A 22,664-nucleotide genomic window follows, 5' to 3' on the forward strand; every position below is an offset into this window, starting at 1 on the left:
GAAGTGTTTGTGAGATATCAATTATGTATCAACCTCGCATGTTGCGAATATCAAACATACCAAAATTACATAATGCCGCTGAAAGGGAAAAGCGAGGCGGGGACAACACAAGGTGAACACGTTATTAATCGAGCGACTAGAATAATAAGCCCTTTAACTCATTAATGTATGTACAGCTATAGCTTGAAAATTCGCGTTCAAGGAGCGAAATGGGTTGAAATCGACGTATATACGCTCGTCGATACGCGGCCTCCGATCTTCGGCGAAATGGACGAGATATCGATTGGTCGACGCGACGCCGGTGACTCCTCGTGTCCGCAACGACGCTAATTTCGTCCCCGACTTCAATTTCAAACCAGGGCGAGGTATGCAACAGGGAAACGTGCCTCGATCGTGTGTGCGCGGCTCGCCGGCCGAAACGAAGATCGCATTCCTGAAATGAAGCGAAGAACGAAGATGACAATGCGGCAATGCGTGTTCCGCAACTGCGTCAAAATTCCCGTCCCTCGAAATCATTACTCTTGCAAGATAATCGTATTGGTTCTCTTGAAATGTTCAACCTCGAAACACGAGATGGCCTTTACAAGTGACCCTCTTTCCTCGTGTCCTCCAGAGGAGCAGAAATGCACGCTAGAAATGTACGAGAAATTAAATTCTCCTCTCTTACATCCGTCAAAATAATACATTCCCTCCCCTTCGTACATTCCGAGGGAATTTTCACCGCAAATCAAATTATAACTCGAAAGATAATTTATTTCCGAAACAATTTAATTTATAGGAAGCGTGGCAAACATTTCGGAAGTGGGCCTTATCGAGGCACCGGGTCAAATCCCTCGAAAAGATTAAACCTACCTACCGCGATCCATCGGATCGGCATACCGGTAACCGATCGTTACACAACCCCTAGAACAAGGGATGTCGTAGGACACGGAGGGATGCCTCCCCGGAGAAAACGCGGCAGTGCGACGCCGTTGCACACGTCCGGCGTCAATAATACCCCCAGAATGACGTAATCGCTGGGCCGGCCGGTCATTGGAGGATGCGTCATCCAATGGTGAAGGGTCGATACGACACGCGGTCCGCGGGGTGCGCGCGCGCGCGCTGCTTTGAAGCTCGCGCCTTTTGCGCCGTTAAATATTATTTTTTTATCTTCATCTCAATGAAATCGGGAATCATACGTTTGCTATTTTCGTGTCATCCGGACAGCTTTTTTTTTAAGCCAAAATTAGGATCGGGTTTGCAAGCTCGAACGAATCGCGTTCATCGATTGCGATAAAGCGTACGAAGGGGATAGCTCCGGAGAATCCTCGAGGGGACAATTGCATCGAAATTGAACGTAGGCTCGAATGAATATCCGGAGATGCATGTGGCAACCCTGATTTTCAACTCCTAAATTAAACCCGATGGATTAATTCACTTGGATTGCTTCACTTCTATTTACATTAGACGGATGTAATTCAAAGTGATAAACGTCAAACGCGTTAAATGTCGAGTCGTAAATACGGATAAAATTGCCGGCAATTGTAATTACAATTATCATACATATTTCTCACGATTTATCTCGCATATATTTTAATCTCTCGCACGGGAAAAAATACAATCTCAATCTTTCTCTCAATTTCACGATTCGAATGAAAGATCATAAAGTGGAAATTACAATGCGCGAGTGCGCGCGCAGGCGAGCGGAGGGAGGGCCAATGGGAGCGGGACGAGGACGGAGCGCGCGGCCAATGGATGCGCGACAAGGACGGACGAGGCGGCGGGAGTGGGGGGAGTGGCGTTCGCTTTACGCGCTGGCGTCAGTCGTCAGTCAGTTACTCGGTTACGTCGGTCATCGACGGTATCGCTTTGCCGCTCGTCGACCACCGCGCAGCGCGCTTACAGCAAGTAAATTCCCGCCCGTTTACGACCGTTGACACATCGTCGAGATTCGAAGGTAACATACGATCATCCGCGATAACGCATCGATGATCTTCGCGAGATCGTAATCGCGCGACAGGTAAAGCGAGAGATCCCCGAGTGCACCCCTGCGATTTTTCGCTCTCGCGCGCGCGTTATTTGGATTAAAAGCTGCCGGGACGAGTACGTCGAGGACACGGAATCACAGTGAGTATAGAGAATCCCCGAGGATTTTTTATATCGAGAATTATATTACGAAGAGTACGTTTTGTCTTGTCATTAAAATAAATATTCGAATCCGCGACCGATAGTGTATCAGGCTGATGTAATTCGATACAACGCAATTTCGTTACGATGAGCGCCATTTAAAGATCCAAGAGAGTTCGATACGCGAGGCGTTATGTGGTACCCTCAAAGGATTCACCCTTCCTTCCCCTCCCTGCTTTCCTTCTATCCGGGAACATCCTTTCCGCGTCGACTAGTACACTTCCGCCTGAAATCTTGTTCTTGTAAATACCGCGTTTAAAATCCTTCGTTTCGAGAGAAATATTACTAAATAAACGAATCTTTTAAATTTTCTTGGCGCGCGCTGCTTCTTCCATTTTCGCAGTCTTCAGGGTGGTGAGATTCTGAAAATCGATATTTGATTAAATTCGTTCGAGGCGCGGACGTTTTATGCATCGATGATGATGTACTTCAAGTGGGTATTTCGAAACGCACAAGAATGTTCTCTCCTGGATAAGGATATGATATCAATCTGTAAATAAAATATTACATTATTTTAGGTGTATCTATATCTCTAATAACTTGATTCTCCGACATTTTATTCTCTTTCGTCCCGCGACCACTCGGCTAGATTAAATCGATCTTAAGCTGCTTTTACCCTCGACCAAAAAAAGAAACATGGAAAAAGGAAAGAAAAAGGTCTCATTGTTCCCCCTCGCGAGGAAACGCATCTACCGTGAGAGAGATCGAGAGTTCAACAATGTATCCAGCCTCGGGCGGGTGGTGGGAGGGGGAGAGGAAGAGGCAACACCTGGGCGTACCGTGTTTATTGCGCAACACTCGTACAACAAGCGTAACAAACAAAAATCCGCGCACGAGAACGAGACTTGGAATTTGACGAGCATACAAAGATCTCGCACGCGAAGAGAGAGATAGAGAGATTGCTGAGAATTTTTTATTCATTCATATCCTTGACGTATCGCGCGTAATATTTGTCGAAAATCTCCCGAGAGCTCGTCTCTCCGAGATTGGACTGGAACGCGGACTTGATCGTCGCGAGATTTAGGCTCGCGTTTCTATGGGGGTCAAGTTCAGGGGTCAATAGCTCGGGTGTCGAGCGGCGTGTTCCAGGCGGTGAGGCTCGCGAACCTTTGAGGAAAAGTGAATGCCGCCGCGGCACGTAAAGTGCAGCAACGGCTGATAGCCGGCCGCCACACGAGAGCGCGATAGCCGGCAGATCGATGGAGGTGCCTGGTGAACTTGGAAATTCCCCTAGCACACGCGCACTTCCTCGTCGCTCTTTCTTCCTCTCTCTCTCTCTCTCTTTCTCTCGCTCCCTCTCTCTTTCATCTAACGCGCGCGGATAATGCACGCTCGAGTAAACGCGCGTACACGGCCGATTAACAAACAGGTATCTTAAGTCTTCCGCTCGCAGGTAATTCGTCCTTCGAGATGATCTCGATAACGTGAGATGACGAGATCTCACGATTTTTCTAAAGCGAAAAATAATTTGATTATTGCTATCAATTTTGTCTCAATATCTCTTTAACACGCTTCGCAATTTCGATTCCTTCGAGAGGTAACGAGAGCAAGATCTGAAACGCGCGCGATAGAATGATTCCGATTATTCTTGTTAATATCTCTCTTAGGACGTTTTTTTTTTTTTCAACCGGGTAATTCCGTATCAATCGACTCCTTGGGAATAATGTCTAAAGATAGCCATCGCCCCCTATTTTTTTGGGCTCGCGTGAAGGGAAAGAGGGTCGCTTGCCGTTGCGTGACCAAAGCGTATCGCCGCGACAGGAATTATGCGGATTAATAAATACACCGAAGTTTCCGCGACAATTGGCGATTACAAAATTCCTAATATTATTGCATTAAAGCCAATTTAATCGCGAGATTGTGGTACGCACGCGGTATTTTAATACGGTACAACGGATGCTGAATAACGTCTTCCAAGGTATCACTTGACGCATCTAACATGTGACGTTCCGAAATCATAGGAAGGAAAATGGCAGCTTCGATTTTTAATGGAAAGCAAAAAAAAAAAAGGAGCAACACGTTGCCGGAATTTATTTCGCGCGCAATATCTTTGCGAGGTATAATAATTGTAAATTGGATAATCGCTTTTCGCGGAACCCGCTGCAATTTCGTCTCCTTTCTGGCTCGATTGACATCCAGTATACGAATCGTGAGATTTTAACTACGAGGATATTACACGTTACGTCACGCAATCACCGGCTACTTTTCTAATAATCATCCACTTTATTTCCCGTATTATTATTCTGCTTTACCACTTTATTATTGATTTTTTTGTGGTTTTAATTCACATGCTGGACGTTTTCCTTCCCTTACAACTTTCGTTCGCGCTTAAGAAATTTGTAAGGATACGTTTAAAGAATTTTATGAAACGTGATAAATCTTACATTTAATTTTTTGCTCCACTTTTTTTACAGACACACGATTGCGTGTGTGACTTTGCTATTTGTCGAGAACGATGACGGATGCATGCACATTACACGGTGCATTTACGCAACCGTGCTTTCAATATAATTAATCGTAGGTAGCTGTAGGGTGTAACCCGATTTTCAGGCTGAATGTACGAGAGTTCGCGTAAATGCAGCCTTTGCCTACGAAATATGATTTCGTATCGAGTGACCTGATTCACGCCGTTTGATTGTCGCTTTGTGAATCTTTAATCGAACCAAGTCAATAATAACATTATATAACCAATCAATAATAACATTATATATTACATTTATCACCACAAGCGCTATAATTAAATCCAAGTGTAATAAATGAATATCGATAATGAACAGTTCCAAGAAGAATATTAAGTTTCCCGCAAACATAATATGATAATTAATCGATAATCGCGTCCGCTTTACGCAATTTTAAACGAAGATAAAATCTCCCGCAGAAGCAAATTGATGACTTTTTTCAAATCTTACTTTGAATTTTCCTAGGATTATTAGTGCTATTAAATCTTATTCTTAGCATCTTTTATCATATCGTTGAATCTTAACACTTACGATAACTGTCAACAATCTCGATAATTACTATCTTTAGCTTTTTTCTGTATTATTGAAGTTCTTTATTTTTTATTTATACAGGATGTCAAGGCAATCTCTCGCCAAAAAAAAGCTCTTGTAGCTTACCTCGAGAGCTTTTCAAAACATAATAAAGTATTTTTTCATTGAGTACTTTTCGAATTATGAGGCTTGAAATAATTTAATTATTTAATAAATTTTAATAATTTAATAAATATCTTAATTTTTACATAAATCATAAAATATCTAGTAAAATATTCATTTTTTGATTTTTCTTTAATACTTTTACCTATAAAATAATGAGAGGAATCAATTGGTGTAAAGAAAACATAATTGTTTCGAAGAAAAAAATATGTAATTTGCAATTAACAATTACATATTTTTTTTATTCCTCTCATTATTTTGTACATAAAAGTATTAAAGTAAGATAATCGAAAAATGAATATTTTATGATTTATGTAAAAATTAAGATATTTATTAAATTATTAAATTATTAAAATTTATTAAATAATTAAATTATTTAAATTTATTAAATAATTAAATTATTTAAATTTATTAAATAATTAAATTATTTAAATTTATTAAATAATTAAATTATTTCAAGCCTCATAATTCGGAAAGTACTCGATGAAAAAAATACTTTATTATAGTGTTTTGAAAAGCTCTCGAGGTGAGCTACAGAAGCTTTTTTTGGCGAGAGATTGCCCTGATATCCTGTATATGTATAGAATATTTCGCGATATAGAGTTTAAATATAGTTATGGTGAAAAATGACGAGTCGCGGAAGGGATGTTCCGAACGAGTGCGCGAGCACCAGGTGACGCCTCTCGTGGGCACCTCTCACGGGGAGCGCGCAAAAAAAACTTTCTCGCCCAACGACGCGTCGATGGATGCAAATTGTCGGCGTAATGAGATACGCGATCACGTTGGATATTAGGTAATAGCGACGGAGTCCGCCCTCGTGGGTCGGAGGATGGCTTCTCCCGACCCTGATGAGGCTAATAAAAGTGACATTATTACACGCCCCGGCCGCGTCGCAACGAGCCTTTAACCTACCGACGACCGTTCGTTCTGATTTTCATAATCTGGTTCACATCGCGCATCTCGCACGCACATCTCTTTGTCTTTCTCTCTCTCTCTTCTCATCTCGTCTCTGGTCCTCGGTGTCAGATCGTGCCCTCTTCCTTCAACGACGCGACCAAGTACGAAGGACTCTGGAATCTGTTCGCATTTTTTTCTCCCGTCAACGCCGCCGGGGAATCTAGATGCCTTTACTAAGAGGATATTAATATTCCCCGTATCCTTGGAACGACAGTTCGCGAACAGCTTGTATATTCCCCGCTAAACACAGCTGACTCTGACAATAAGAGAATTGCGTCTGATAAAAATAAATGTCACGTCCGAATCAATCACAAGTCGCGCTTAACTCATTATTATTCTTAGGACGCTTCTTTTTCCAATTAAAATTTAATATTTCATGTATTAATCTTTTATTATCCTATGTCATCTTTTTATACGATATTCATTCGCGTTTTATACGTCGCTCTCTGATCCCGGTGAACCCCTTCTCACTGTTTATCAGTCTAATTTCTGATAAACCGAATTTAAAATAATTTTTAATAATCTGAATTCCTTGTTGCACCCACAGAAAAGATTTCTAAATTTAATGCTATTACACTTCAATCTATCATAAAATAGGATCGATATAGCGACAATCATATTTTTTATTAAAAAAAGAATATTTTAATCTTACATGGAAAATTCTTAAATCTAGAATAAAATGATCCTGATACTATCTACAAAAGACGACAGACGCATATCGGTTTCATGCAACTACTGGCGCTAATATCAAATTATTCTAAGTGCAAGAATATATAGTTTAGATTTCTTTATATTATTCTTGTTTTCAGATTATAAAGACAATCTTATTTAATTCGAGAGAGAAGAATAAGAATTATTGTTTTAGAATTGTTTCATGTTTATACATAAGATTGTGACCGGATTAAATGTGTGAAGAATATTTTTCGTCTTGTTATCAGAACTCCTTTCTGAGAGGGTGGGATTCAGAATATTAAACAAATTATTTGAAATTGGAAAAAAACTCAGATGACTTAATATAATTGTTAAAGTCAAAGAAAGAGTAAAATTCTTTCAAAAAATATTTCATTTAAAATAAACATACGTTATTTGAATAATTAAATTTCTTTGACTAATAAAATTTATTAAATCCAAAGAAAACATTTTTCTCTGTGCATGTTCAGAAAGGATATACTTGAAAGATGATAAATATCATTAGTAGAGATTTGTACGCGATCGCGTGGAAGCAGAGGATAAAATCGTACGTGTAGTAAAGCTGCTCTCTTTCTTCCTTGCCAGGACTACGGCTTGGCTGTAAAGTAAACCGATGGAGGTCATGCTGAACTACGAGAGCCACGTCATCAGACGCGAGAGAAACTCCTCTCGGTAAATCTCGTCTCGATGAATAAAGCCCAGCGTGATACGACCTCTCGATTGTCCTTTTTTGGACCCAAGAGAGGGAGAGGAGCGGCTCGTTATTTTCTTTTATTAGTGTTTACTCTCCGAGCCGAGTAACGGTCGCGGAAAACAGTAATAATGGATTTTATCCGCACTTTTTCACGATCGAGAGATTATTACGGACTGGATGAACGCGAGATCGATTTCTTGTTCGCGATACGTTCGTATAAAAGAGCCGTGGGATCGATTAATTAAATTCTCTCACCGAAAAGAAATTATATCCGAGATCGACCGATTGGCTTTCGTCTCGAATTTCGCATTTTCGATTTATTCGTCCCGATAAGATTCATGGACGACCGTGTTTTTTCGTGTTTGTGACTATTTGTCTGATACTTCGCAACTAGATCTCATCCATCCGGCGAGAGTGGATAGGAGAAGCAACGGGAGAACGGAGAGAAAATGATGTTCTGCGACAATGGAACAATCGGTGTAATATCGCGACGATCACAAAGGAGAAAGGGAGATGGAGAGAGAGCGAGAGAGAGACTGTCAGACGCAGAGAATCGCGGTTAAGTTCCCGATGCTGCGCGATATCGCCTGGGGCAATCGAGCGACGGAAATGACTTTAACAATGGCGATGTAGAGGCGGTCTCCGGTTGCATAGGTGCCCTTGACAGTGACAAATTGCGCGACGTCATTTTCTTCCGCCCTCGTCTTACGATCGCGGAGAAGCGAGCCCGCGCGATGCTGCCTTTTGCGCGTCAACGCATCTGACGTATCGATACGCCGGTTATTAACGTTTAACCCTGTCCAATCGAGCGACGAGTCTGCGATCATCTTTCGCTTTGTGCCGAGAGAGTACATCGTCTTCTATTTATACCTTGCACGCGTTCACCGTAGCCCGAGTTAATTAACTCCGGGGACAATTGCTCTATAATAGTTGCCGGTGAAGGAAAATGAGAGAGATACCGCCGCTCTCGAGGTCAATGCAAAACGTTATCGATTTACCGTTTGGTCGAGCGAACGCGCGCGATGGCCTTCGAGCGTGGAAACTGGTGAGAAAATTCATCGAGCGTTTTAATTTCAAACGATCGGCCCAGTTCTCTCTTTCTCTTTTCATCGACAGAGAGAGAGAGAGAGAGAGAGAGAGAGAGAGATATGATTTCCAAGAGGGTTCTCCACGGTCAATTAAGCTCCTACTTAATTAACTGCTTGCTTCTACGTTTCGCGAGGCTCTTTTTTTCATCGGTCGCAGCACATATGTTAGAAAGTACGGTTTCGTGAATTTATGACGGTTCTTTACGGTCGACTTGCTTCGTGAGATTTGAAGCGCATGGTCAACACGAATCCGGCTGGCGAGGGGAAGTAAACACCCACAGGGCACTCATGACGCGAGACAATAAGAGTGGATAGTGAAACGTCCACACGTTTTGTCTCGAAGGTAACTGGAATCTGAACGGCTTGTATTTCACATATAACTTGGTCGCCCGAAATGTCGGTGCTTTTTTGTCGGTGCGAGAACGTGCGCAAACAAAATCTTATTTGCTTCTTTAAGAAAATACGTTGCATCGGGTCAACGGACGCATTAATTTGTTCTTTAATTATGATTTAAATTATTAATTATATTATATAAATTATTAATTATAATTTAAATTATTAATTATTATTTATTATAATTTTAATTTATTATAATCTTTTTTTGTGTGTTATTACATAAAAATTTTTAATGATAAAGCGTTAATATTATAGAAAGAAAAATCGAAACAATAAATCTCAAAGAGAGAGCTAGACGAAAAAGATTTGTGCCAACGAGATAGTATTTACACTGCCCAACTTAATAATTAGTTTCTTATGTATTTTTCTCCGTATTATCGAAAGCAAGAGAGATATTTCGGATACGTGATCCAAGTGAAATGTCTTCTCCGTTACAAGAGGCAAGAACCAAACGTCAAAACCGAGAGACTCGTGTGTGTTTTTTTTTTTCTTTTAGACTATTCGGTGAAAGTAGATTTTCGAGAGGTCCAAATCACGGTGACGCAATGTCCGAGAGAGATCCTTTCCTTCCGCCTTCCAGTCTCTTTCACGCCACTTTTCATTACACCGTACTTGAAACCGAGTCAACTAGAGCGGGGAGAGAAAGAGAGAGAGAGAAAGAAGAGCTTTTGTTCCTTTGTGTGTTTGCGACTTCTTCTTGTAAAAGAAAAGTATGTACCATCGAGACGACGATGCGTCTCTCTGCCTCGGCTTCACGAGTCGTCACAATTTATTTCTTTGTTGTTATTGTTGTCGTCGCTATCGAGGCAGACTGTAGGGTTTCTTTCCTCTTTTTCTCTCTCTCTCTCCCCCTCTCTTCGCTCACATTTTGCAAGTCTCGCACGTGCTAAGAGCGACGGAATCGCAAAGAAAGAATCTTTCCAACTCCTCTCGACCAACTGCAGCAGGTCTGTTGCAGCGGCAGCGGGGGTGTTATCATGGTAACGCTGTCCGCTGATAGCGCGTACGGCGAAAATCGATATTTCCCTCATTTCGTATTCCGCGAGGCAAGGGCATGCCCTATCTGCCCCTGCCCCTCCCCCTCCTCTTCTCCCTGACCCCCATATGAACGTGCCTCGCAGTTAGGCTGCGTTGTTCTCGATGCGGAGACACGCGCGCGCGATCGCATCTCGACGCAATCGCATCCTGCGGAGAATCCTCGTTAAAGTGTATTTTAGAAATTTTTTTTTAAACATGATTTTTCCTACAAATTTTTTTTAAACAGCTAATTTTTTCTCCCCCGAAGAAAGATCCCCTTTTGTTCTACACTTTCGAGTGATTACGACCGTATTTGAAATACACGACGAAAGATGACAATAGTTTCGCGTGGAATTTTGAGATCTGTATCGGAATAAGCGCTCTGAAGCACGCGAGCTTCCGAGAGGAAATGACTATTCGGATCCATTTCCACGAAGTGCATGCACTTTCTCTTAAATTATACCGACGATATGCATTAGCGTGCCGCTGTAATTTATCGTGAAAGTCAATTATCTAATTTCGTCGGAAATAATCTCTAACCGTTGCTGCGCAACGTTTCACCAGGGGATAAGTCAAAATGCGCCTGTGTGCACGTTATTTCTGAAATCGATACGGAATTGTAAAAACCTGTCCGACAAATTTAAATGTACGAGGCTTGGTTATTGTTTGCCGCTGGGTTATCTCTATTCCTGGATTCGCGAATAATCGATGAGAAATTGGGGTCGCTACTTCCCTCGTCTCTCTTCTCTCGTCGACAGTCGACCACGTTATGCGTAATTGATTCCGAAAAATTGATCCGGAAAACACATTGTTATTTCAGAAAGCACGACAAAAATCAACCTAGTAACATTAGTTTATATAATTTAGTAATAAGCACTTTAATAAAAATAATTATTTTGAAAAATTCTCTCTCTTTTTAATTTTATTGTTCTTCATCTTCATTTTTTTCATTACTTTTAATCAGGAAGAAGAATCAGAAATCAAAATTTTCGATCTTTCCCACAAGTTACAGCTGGAAAAATTAATATACGCAATGCGTCACCGGTGAAAAAATTATTTCGCAAGAAGATTAAGATCCGGATTTTTTTCGACCGTCACGACAATCTTGCCAAAGTATGCGTGCCAACACGCATTGGTCCCAATTAAGTAAGTAAACGTTTGTCAGGGTCATAAAAGCGTCTGTGCCGCAGTTAAGGCCAGTAGGTCACCGGCGCATCAAACGTAACGCGCGAGATGTAACGCAAATGGCCTCTCGCACGAAGGACATCTTTCTTCTTTAACGGACTCCTGCAAGTTTCATTGCCGGTTTTGATACGCCTGTCGTCGCGATAAACGCACTGACCGTAATCTCTCTCCCCATCTTTCGCTCCGTCTGCATCAAGCTGGCCTATATCGCGCGTTGAATATCAATTTTTACGACTGCAATCTCGCGGGGGCCTCTCCCCTTCTATATAATCGTGGGCAACGTATACAGAATGAGAATCGCGATGCGACGACGTGAGATCGGGCCTCTCTCGATTCGCACACGAGCTTTGACGCATCGATTCGGTCATTTCATTGATTCACGAAGCCAATCTTGCTTTGCTCTATTTTATCAATCCAATCCCAACAAACGCTCCTTGCTAAAAAAAAAGATGATTAATGAGACGGTTAAATGAGCCGGTTATACATCCAGAAAAAATGAAAATTCTTGATCCGATCGATATCTGATTCTCGCTCTTATGAATTACATCATTTTGATTGCGCTCGACAAGGTTACAAGAACGCGAGCATGTACAAGGTTCTACGGATTACGACTTACGCCCACGTCGATTTTTATCATCGGCGAGAAAAGAAGCACATCTGTATGTGCAATGTAAATATTTCGCATCGAGAATATATATCGCGATATATATTTGCGAGCGTCGAAACGAGATCTTCGCGCCGAGGATACGCATTGCGTATTCTTGTTTTTGACCTTCGCGATCTCGCAATCGGATTGCAACGTTCGGGATATACTAATATATTCTGAGAAAATGGCTCGATTAAATATCGGATACATGCAAAAATATTCGCTGTGAGCGATTTACTGAAGTTTCGTCGAAAACTAGAGATGATTCTGACATTTTATTCTCGCATAAAGTTGCAATCGCGACGAGCTAATCTGGCTGTAAAAAAGACTTTATAATCAACAATCCAGATTTGCTACTGTTACAAAATATTTGAATTAATATTAATAATATTTGAATTAATAATAATATTTAAATAATATTAATAATATTTGAATTAATAATAATATTTAAATAATATTAATAATATTTGAATTAATAATAATATTTAAATAATATTAATAATATTTGAATTAATAATAATATTTAAATAATATTAATAATATTTGAATTAATAATAATATTTAAATAACATTAATAATATTTGAATTAATAATAATATTTAAATAATATTAATAATATTTGAATTAATTGATTTTCTTATTTATTTGTAGTGTTCTCTTTATTTTCTCATCTACTTTAAAGTATCTGCGTCAATATTTACGACGAATGATTTTGATCGAAATGAAACGAAAAATATTTGTCCAATATCCCGTTGCGCGCGAGATTATTATATTTCCGCTGATGCAAGATACACTCGCGGATAGACGCCTGAAAATAATAAATATAAAATTACACACGCGTACATATCTGTCCTCGCGAGGAGAATCGCGTTACCCGCTGACACAAACGAAACCGCGGCGACACCTCGTAATTTCGCGGCTTTTCAATTCAGCGAGCGCCGAATTAGCGGCCTGAATTAACGTCCCTACGCAATTTTGCTTTCCGACGAAGCGCGTAATAAAAATTTACGACACGAAGAGATTCGTTAAACGCGCGAAAGCGAAGACGCGAGACGCGACTTCCGACACGTGTTTACAATATCTCGGCGCCGCCTTAAACCGGTTACAAGTTACACCGCAGTTAATTTACTGACAGTTGACGAGCCATCGCGAGTAGCAAGAGACAGAGGAAAGAAGTGCCTTTATGACGCAGCCGCGACGCGTTCCCAAGTTGAGCGGTAATAAATCCGCGCACACACTCGTCACGTTACACGAGTTACAAAGTCAATGTCGCGCCATCGTAACTCGTATCTCGTTTGCGAGCAGACGTGTCAGGGTTCCGCGAAAATCGCTCGCAAGATAAACTCGTACCTGGACTAAATTAAGCGATAATAAACCCGCGCCAGCGAGTCCTCTTTCGCGAGTTACAAGTCGATATTCGCGTCGTTAACTCACCTGTCTCTATCCGAGAGACGTTTTTACCGCTCACTTGAAGAAGGTAAACTTCTCGTGAGAATAGAGATCGCGGAGCGAAAAAAAAATAGAGCAAGCAACGGACGAATATAATATCAATTGAATTGGCGGCTAACGGGGATTTCATGTAGGCTGCCTAGTGTAAAACAGATTACCTTTGTGCGAATTTATTAGAGATGGAAACATTTACTCGCGAATATTTATTTGTCCGAATATTTGTTTTTTTTCACCATCTGATATCACGCTTCCGAAATGTGTAAACACGAACCGTGACCTTTTTGTGATTCTCGCTGACGTTATTCATGCAGAATCCATTAAGCAATTATACGAAAGTTTTTTGGTATTTGTCGCTTTTTAAATCCAGCGATGTCCTCGGAATTTCTAATGCGTCTCTCTTGGACAGGCAAAATGGATGGAAATCATGAATTCCTTGGGTAAAATTCTCATCTAAAATTTCCATCAATCGCTCTCTTGCACAAAGTTTTTTTTAAATACATTTTTATATAAATACAGACGTAACGCGATTATTTTTATTCGAGGATTACGAGATGCAACGCGTGAGATTAGAAAAAAAAGATATACAAACTGGTGGTCTAAAAGGACTATCAGCCGCGTCGAATCTTTCTTGGACAAGTAAAATGGATGAAAATCATGAATTCCTTGGGTAAAATTCTCATCTAAAATTTCCATCAGATCGCTCTCTTGCACAGTTTTTTTTAAATACATTTTTTAATACATTTTATATAAATATGGACGTAATGCGATTATTTATTCGAGGATTACGAGATGCAACGCGTGAGATTAGAAAAAAAAGATATACAAACTGGTGGTCTAAAAGGACTATCAGCCGCGTCGAATCTTTCTTGGACAAGTAAAATGGATGAAAATCATGAATTCCTTGGGTAAAATTCTCATCTAAAATTTCCATCAGATCGCTCTCTTGCACAGTTTTTTTTAAATACATTTTTTAATACATTTTATATAAATATGGACGTAATGCGATTATTTATTCGAGGATTACGAGATGCAACGCGTGAGATTAGAAAAAAAAGATATACAAACTGGTGGTCTAAAAGGACTATCAGCCGCGTCGAATCTTTCTTGGACAAGTAAAATGGATGAAAATCATGAATTCCTTGGGTAAAATTCTCATCTAAAATTTCCATCAGATCGCTCTCTTGCACAGTTTTTTTTAAATACATTTTTTAATACATTTTATATAAATATGGACGTAATGCGATTATTTATTCGAGGATTACGAGAGGCAACGTGCAAGATTAGAAAAAAAAGATATACAAGTTGGTAGTCTAAAAGGACTATCAGCCGCGTCGAATCTTTCTTGGACAAGTAAAATGGATGAAAATCATGAATTCCTTGGGTAAAATTCTCATCTAAAATTTCCATCAGATCGCTCTCTTGCACAGTTTTTTTTAAATACATTTTTTAATACATTTTATATAAATACGGACGTAACGCAATTTATTTATTCGAGGATTACGAGGCAACGTGTGAGATTAGAAAAAAAAATACATGCAAACTGGTGGTCTAAAAGGACTATCAGCCGCGTCGAATCTTTCTGACAATTGTAACGATGCCATCGCGACAATAATGCAACCGACAATGACGACTTCCGTGAAACCGTGAACAATATGGAGCGGAAGAACGTTTTTTTGTCAGTGTGGGGAACGTTGATGTGACTGGTATGCGTGAGATGAAATATCGATAAATGAGATACAGTATATAAGTCACACGATATATCTCTCATCGATCTTGAATGTCAAAGTGACGAGAATTAATTGCGCGGGTAACTGCATGTGAAATTAAATATATGCATATGAAATTAAATGTATGCGCAGCATACATTTAATCATTAAGGATAAATAAATTATTCAGCCACGGGAGAAAGAATAAATAAATCTTTCCGTAAGGAGTCTCTCGAAGACGATAAAATTGATCCTTTCAAGTTGTATCACACGCCAACTCTGACTACCTCGACCTTAATGTTCTTCTTTCGCCTGCTATCACTTGACACTATCGTTAATTAACATCGAGGCGACATTTCAATTACTATCCCCCCCTACGTCGTCGCAGTTCTCCTCGATAAATCGTCATTAATCCTCTATCCATCACGATATCGTATGGCCACTACGGTATCACGGAACGATATTACGGCAGGTCACGCACGTTTCCACTCGGCAAAATTCTTCTCTCACGAGAGAGAAAATCGATACATTACTTTCTCTTATAATCTATCGCTTATGCTGTCCCACACGCGTCCGCTATCGATTAATTCGCAAAAACGCGGACACGAAACAAGCGGACCGACCTTGAGATATCAGGTTTTGCATCTCCGAATTTAGAAAAACCGGTTTATTTCCTTTTATTTCGTGACAGGACCCGAAAGATTGACGAAAATGAAAACAAAAGTGTTCCTCGTTGACTCCATTTTTACGCGGGATCCTCCCTTCACCCTCATCTTACATAATTAAATAATTTCTAATAAAATTAAAATAAATTAGATAAATTAAATAATTTATCTAATTTTTTCATATTATTCTCTAACAAGAGTATTTAAATTGTTTTGATATTCACATGATATTTTGAGATATTTGTAAATTACTTCTGTAGCATCATTCACCGATCATTTTAGAGCAAGATCTTTCGGAAGAAGAGTTTTTCCACGCCTGAACATGACGCAGAAAATTGAACGGTATGAAATAACCGTGTTATCGTGTAAACGGATACGGCACGGAATCGTTTACGGTTACTTGAAGCCGATATACTTGGTGGAAGCTTTGTCGGATTCGGGCACGAGCTCTCGAAACAAAAGGAGAATGCCGCTATTAAAAAGCGAGACGAGAAACTGCGTCTCTCAAATTACCGCTTCTCGAACTTCATCCCGTAATTATTATGCGTTAATTATTATGCATTGAACGAGCAATTACGCAACGCCTGGTGTCCTTATTAAATACAGTCGCGACGAGCATTTTAATGCCTTCTTAGACTTGTTCGCGGCATCAAATTAGAATTTCGCATTCCCAGATGCCAATGGGATTTTTTCTCATTGTTACTTAAAAATAATCACTTTGATAGAAATATATATTTATCAAAATTAATTTTAAATTTCTTCAATTTTCGTCCGTTTAGGATTATCTCGAAAAATAGACAATATTATGAACGATTTTTCTATTTTTCTTTTCTTCGAAAATATTCGCTCTCGGGAAGAAGGGAGTTCAAAGAACTCATGTGTTTTCTCGTACGTTAAAAAGAGTCGCGGAGTTTTCTTTTCGCTCGTTTCTCGTCGGACCAACCGAAGCGAAAACACGAAACCAAGAGCAAAACCGAGCCGGGGTCCAGTTATACTCGTGGAAAGAAAGAGAGCGAGAGAGGGTTCCCGGTGTTAAAGACACGCTCGGCATAATAAGCGGAAACGTAATCACAAAGCTCGAGGGGCGGCGGCTAGAGTTCCTCTCGTTGCATTACGTTACGAAACTATGCTTGCGTTACTGCGCGTCTGTTTCTTTTTTTACCGGCGCGATCGTAATGCAATCAAATAGAGGGGAAGCGTGCGCTGTTGCGTGTAATCACCGGAAAATCGCTCGCATTTTTTGCATAGCTCGGTCGTGTCGTCGGTCACCTCTGGCAGAAAAGTGAGGAAGCCAGAAAAAAGAGAAAGAAAGAAGATAATATTTAATTCTTCGTGATTTCATATCAAAATAGTTTTCCAATACAAATTTATAATTGAATTTATTATTAAACATTTTCAGAATGTCATCAAACATTTTCCAAGTTATATCAGAAGCTAGATCGTTAATATAATATATTAAAAATATAATAAAATATTAAATAGTAGATAATATTAAAATAAAGACGAGCTATTTAAATTGTCTTAAATTGTCGTCGGCTTATTAATTCTGCAAGAGAGCTAAAGAGCATCGCTGCACTAATAAAAGAACTTTACTCTGCATCGTGTATTACTAGCTTGCCAGTCGATTAACGGCAGTTTAACTTGACGCTCATATCGTATCACATGTTGCAGATGCTCCGGCAAAAGGATTGTCACATCGCCCTGGTATTGCTCGGCTGCGTCATTTTTCTATCGATGACTACCGCGGACAATAGCGTTCACATACTATCGAAGTACACTCATCAGCCGCTCACCTCGACCACGCTCAGGTGGCTGCCGGTGGCGCATTACAACCCGAACGAATCTAAGGAGATAGTCATCGGTGGTTTCGAGAACGTGTCAGACGGCGAAGGTGACGACATTCTTATCACAATGCGTCGAACATGTATCTCCAGCTGTGCAACGTCACATTGCTATTACTGTTAAAACTAACAGGATGTTACATTTATGTAGTTTGTAGAATTAAACGAGTCGATTTAATATCAATTATTTGCACTTGATGCGCTATATCGGAATTCTGCCTTATTCCTCGAGTTGACCTACAAGTTGATGAGGAAATGCTAGAGATACTCAGGAAGATTCAATCGTCTTAATAATGATTGTTCTCACACAGACGAGACTTATGCCAATCAAGCGGAGAAACCAGAGGCGAGGAGGCCGCTCTACGTGTGCCGCGCAATGCACAGCGTCTGGGTAGCTGGCACACAGAGGGATAAGGAGAGGGTCTGCACGGTGACGATACACGGCGTTGTGCAATCATACGAGAAGTACGAGCTGCTGGAAAACATCGACGGGGCCGCGCGTATCGCGTGGGTCCACTGGGATAAGTATCTGCAGCCTCACCTGGGCGCAGTATGCGTCGACAAGAGCTGGCTGGTCGCCCGGCACATGGTCCCCAAGGACAAAAAGGAGCCGCGATACACCCACTACATCGGCACGCTCAGCTCGACCGAGAACTTCGGCACCATTATCTACGCGAACGAAGTGAGTTTTCAAGATCGCGTTACCTTAATAATAAAGTCTTGATCTTTAACAGAGAATTAAGCTCGATTCGATAATTAACTTGTGCGTCAGTAATCGAAACTATTTGTGTTTCATTTTCCTTTATAGAACGGCAAGGAAGAATCTGTAAAGGCTGGCGACCTGTTGGTGGAGACGGAGCCGATCCGTTACGAGCTGAGCGCCGTTAAGCTCAACTGGCTTAAGAAGCGCGATATTAAACCACGCATACCACGCATACTCAGCAATGTGACGATCACCAATCATGGAACGGAACCGTCGGACTTGGCGGAAGCTTGCACATACACGTACAAGTACGCGATCTACTGGGGTCGTAGACACGCCATCCTTAACGGCCTTAGCACCACGATCACGCTGGCTAACGGCACGTCCTTGCCGAACATAACATGGGGTACGCGCGACGAGGAGAATCGTACGGAGGCATACAAGTGAGTTTATCTATCGCTTCAGCTGTTGATCTCTCTCTCGCATGCGCGCAAATAAATTGCGCAAATTGAAAGTCTTTCACGAAAGTGCGAAGATAAAACAATCTGCTTTTGACAAGAAAGCGTTACAGAGAAAGTTTTACAAGAAAAAATTACAGAGAGGTCGATATTGAAGTCGGTAAATGTCTATTTAACCTTTGGCTTTTAAAAGGTACTATTCTCTCTATCCTTGAGCTTCGCTTACGATAATCCTTGACACTTCGTCGCGCATTTAAATATATCAGAAGAGAATAATCGCGAGGATTTATGGTACGAAGCAACGTTACATTTAGTCGGTTAAAAAACTCGAACGTACAATTTACGACGGTATCCGTAAAATCTCATCTCTATAATTTGATATAATTAGAGCACAGCTTTATTCCGCGTAGCCATCTCTCTCTCCCCCGTAGACGGCCCCTCGAGGCACTTTGTCGCTTCCTGTATATTATTGAAGCTCTCGCACGGCGGACATGAGACTAGAGTGCATTTTGCGACTTCGTGCCACCCTTCTAGCTCGATGTGTCCTAGAATACTCCGCAGCTCAAGTGACGCTTCAACGCAACGCAATTACGATGACCGTGCATCAGATCCGCGCTCCAGTTGTAACGTTGCTAGCGATAAACTAACGATGTATCTGCTTCGAATCTCCTACTTGAAAGAGAACACAAATTTTAGGTCAGATTTAACGATGTTAAAGTTCTAAAATTGAATTGTTCGATAGAAGCGGAATAATATAACAATGTGAAGAAAAAGAATGTATATTTTATAACTAGATAGCTAATTTTATATGGGCATATTTATCAATTCTAAGAATTCCATCACAGCTTATTAATGGACGTTTCTCGTGAAGTGATATTATTTATTGATCCGACAAATTAGATCAAATTCGAGAAAAGAATCTGACGCGTGTCTGTTACAGCGTGGTAGTCTTCCTGGAGCCCGGCACGGGTGTGAACGTGACATTGAAGGCAAATTACACGGACATGGAAGTACCGTACACCGCGACGTTGATCTCGCACTACGAGGACGGCGCGACGATGTCGCGCGTGATCAGCGGCACTCGACAGGAGGAGACCTTGCTCGACATCGTGCCAGAATTTGGGCCCGTCTACTTTCTGAGCAATTACAGCGTGGTGCCGACCACTGTACCACCACCTACCACGACCGAACCGCCGACCACGACAATCGCGCCGACAACGACGATGCAGCCGCAGGAGACGACGCACCGACCTCGGCAAATGGGTAACGCGGCAGACACGGCGGATCATGACGAGAATCTGATCGTACCGCCGAAGAAGATGGACACATCGAGCATGCAGAATGACGACGGCGGCCCATTGTCGCTCAAGAACAAGGGAGATTATTCCGGTGTCGCGTGCGCGAAGTCGAGCCTCTTGACGCTCGTCGCTTCGCCGCTGCTGCTGTTGATCCTTCACAGAATCACGTGAAGATCCGATCATTGCGCGTCGTCTCCTCTAACTTTAATTTCCTAAATTTCCCCGCAATAGTAATATATAACCCAGTAGACGTTCCGAAGGAAACAAAAAAGATTTAAAAAATATTTAAAAAAAGAGAAAAAAATAATACGCGGATGAGAGTATTGCTGTAATTTGGTATAATAGCGATTATAGCGTGAACGACCCTTCTTTATTTGAACACGCACTCGCTGAATCACATCGGCACCTTGCGGTGCTGATATGCTTGCCTTTAAAAAAAACTCGATATATAATATATATGATACATAAATATCTATACATATATCTTATTACACACATCTTAGGATAGCACAACAAGAAAGATGTATCTTCGCGATTGAAGGATGAGCTAGTCTCGATGAGTCAAGTATAAGGGTGAGATTGCAGCGACTATCGATACGTGATTTGGATTAACTTGGTCGCGAAACGTTTATCCGTTATACTGTTGAACAGCTGATCGCTGTAACACACTGTGACATTCCGTCTTTTTCTAATCCCGCTGTGAGTCAACTTTCCAACTATAATGTATTATATCCTATGCCTTTGCAAAATGTAATTCTATAGATCCTTTAGAAGATCCTAATCGCTTTAAAAAAAATAATGGCACATTCTTTAAGAATTATTATGTCTAGGGAGAGAGAAAGAAAGAGAAAAATTATACAATTGCCGCGAATAATGTCTTGGATAAGTAATAGCATAATATAACGTCGAAAGGTGAAGTAAGTAGAAGTTAAGCACAACGGAAGAAAAAAAGAGCAAGATATGCGAGTTGATTCAGCTACGATATATTTTTGAGAGATTGCCGATATAATTTTAGACGATTGTAAAATTTATAAGGATAGCAAGTAAGAGAGAAACGTATAGTAAGTGTAAAAGTGGATTGATGGGTACACTTGAGTTCTCGCAGTACTAATTCGATCAAATTCCAAAGCTATATTACAGCGAGACGATGATCGTGCAAATCGCAAATATGCAATATAACACAAAAATAAATATTTTCTTTTAACTTTAAAAGAGCAGAAGCAGCCTTGATGCACGATTCGTATGTACCCATTTCTTGCATTCTGTAAAGTGATAGGATATTTGCAAATATCCTAAAGTACTGTTGAAAAAGATTGTAAGCGAAAAGATAAAGAATTACTGGTATATATAATAAATGAAATTGTTAAGATATATATACATATATATATGTATATCTTAATAATTTATTAATAAGAGGATAGAATATTTTGATACGTGTGCGAAATATAAAGTTATTGAGTTTAGTTTTGTGAAAAGATTTTTGTTTACTCGAAAAATTAGGAAACGAGACGTATCATTTTTCATACGCGATTGCGTTGTCAGCGTTTTTACCGAAGAAGTTTCTATATGTATATAATATGTATTTCTATATCCTTGATAGTTGTAATTGTGTAGTAAGCTTATTTATATATCATGATTTATAGATATTTTCTCTATCGATAAATAGAGCGTTACAAGTACAATTCTCTTACATATATTTTACTATTAACCGATATAGGATTAGCGCGATACACTTATTTCGGACTAAGCGGATGCTTTGTCTCCGTGTTTCTAACGACGTTTATCGACGTCTAAGCCTAATCAACCACACTTGTTGTGATATTCCATAAAACTTTATGTAAACACAAAACAAAACTAAAAAAAAAAGAAAAGAAAGCACTCTCTGTTGAACAATTCGTTAATTATGAGAAAAAGCAATAATTTGTTGCGAGATGAAAAAGGACTTGCAAAGTGTTGTGAAGAAGAGAATAAAAGTGACGATAGAAAAAAAATTCAAATAAAATTTGTATCCCTATGCGCGAACGACGATATTTCTTCAATGTTCCGAGTAAATGAACACGACGTAAGTACGAGTCAGCGTGCGAGGTAACGTAAATCCAAAGAAGGAAACTGTACGACTTTATACGATTTGAAATCGTAAATCTATTGCTTTTTGACCATTCACCCTACACGCCAATAGGCAAAGACGTAAATGTCCTGAAAAACCTAGCTATCGACTTCGGCAAAGCCAAGAATTATTCTAAAAATTATTCTATACACGATGCAGATGTATTATTTGTGAATATGCTGCTGTATTGTACATTATCATGTAAATATAAATACTATGTACATACAAAAATTCCCATTCTATTGACTGCAATGTTGTCAATATTTTTTTAACCAAGTAAACAAATTTAAATTAAATTTAATAATTATTTGAGTCAAATTTAAATTGTTTCAACAATAAAATTATATATATATCTTGCCAAAATTAATTACAAGAAAGACATATCAATAATATCAAAAGGAATATCTATCAAATATCACTTTACAATATTTCTGCAAGCTTTCTAT

The 22,664-nt window shown here is 40.0% G+C and overlaps 2 protein-coding genes across 2 annotated transcripts in view; one reads left to right on the top strand and one right to left on the bottom strand.

Moving 5' to 3' along the window:
- Positions 1-22,664, bottom strand: part of Miga (mitoguardin) — a 28,237-nt gene that overhangs the window by 4,538 nt on the left and 1,035 nt on the right. The window lies entirely within an intron of this gene.
- Positions 1,803-22,449, top strand: Uzip (beta-pore-forming protein unzipped). Its single transcript, XM_083105633.1, has 5 exons — positions 1,803-2,106; positions 17,483-17,702; positions 17,964-18,334; positions 18,461-18,798; positions 19,754-22,449. The coding sequence occupies exons 2-5, from the start codon at positions 17,483-17,485 to the stop codon at positions 20,280-20,282; spliced, it is 1,458 nt and encodes a 485-aa protein (XP_082961759.1). The 5' UTR covers positions 1,803-2,106; the 3' UTR covers positions 20,283-22,449.

This window comes from Camponotus vicinus, unplaced genomic scaffold, assembly GCF_025532165.1.
Source record: "Camponotus vicinus isolate PSW18456_S1 unplaced genomic scaffold, iyCamVici1.0 SCAF_8, whole genome shotgun sequence".
NCBI classification, from domain to species: domain Eukaryota; kingdom Metazoa; phylum Arthropoda; class Insecta; order Hymenoptera; family Formicidae; genus Camponotus; species Camponotus vicinus.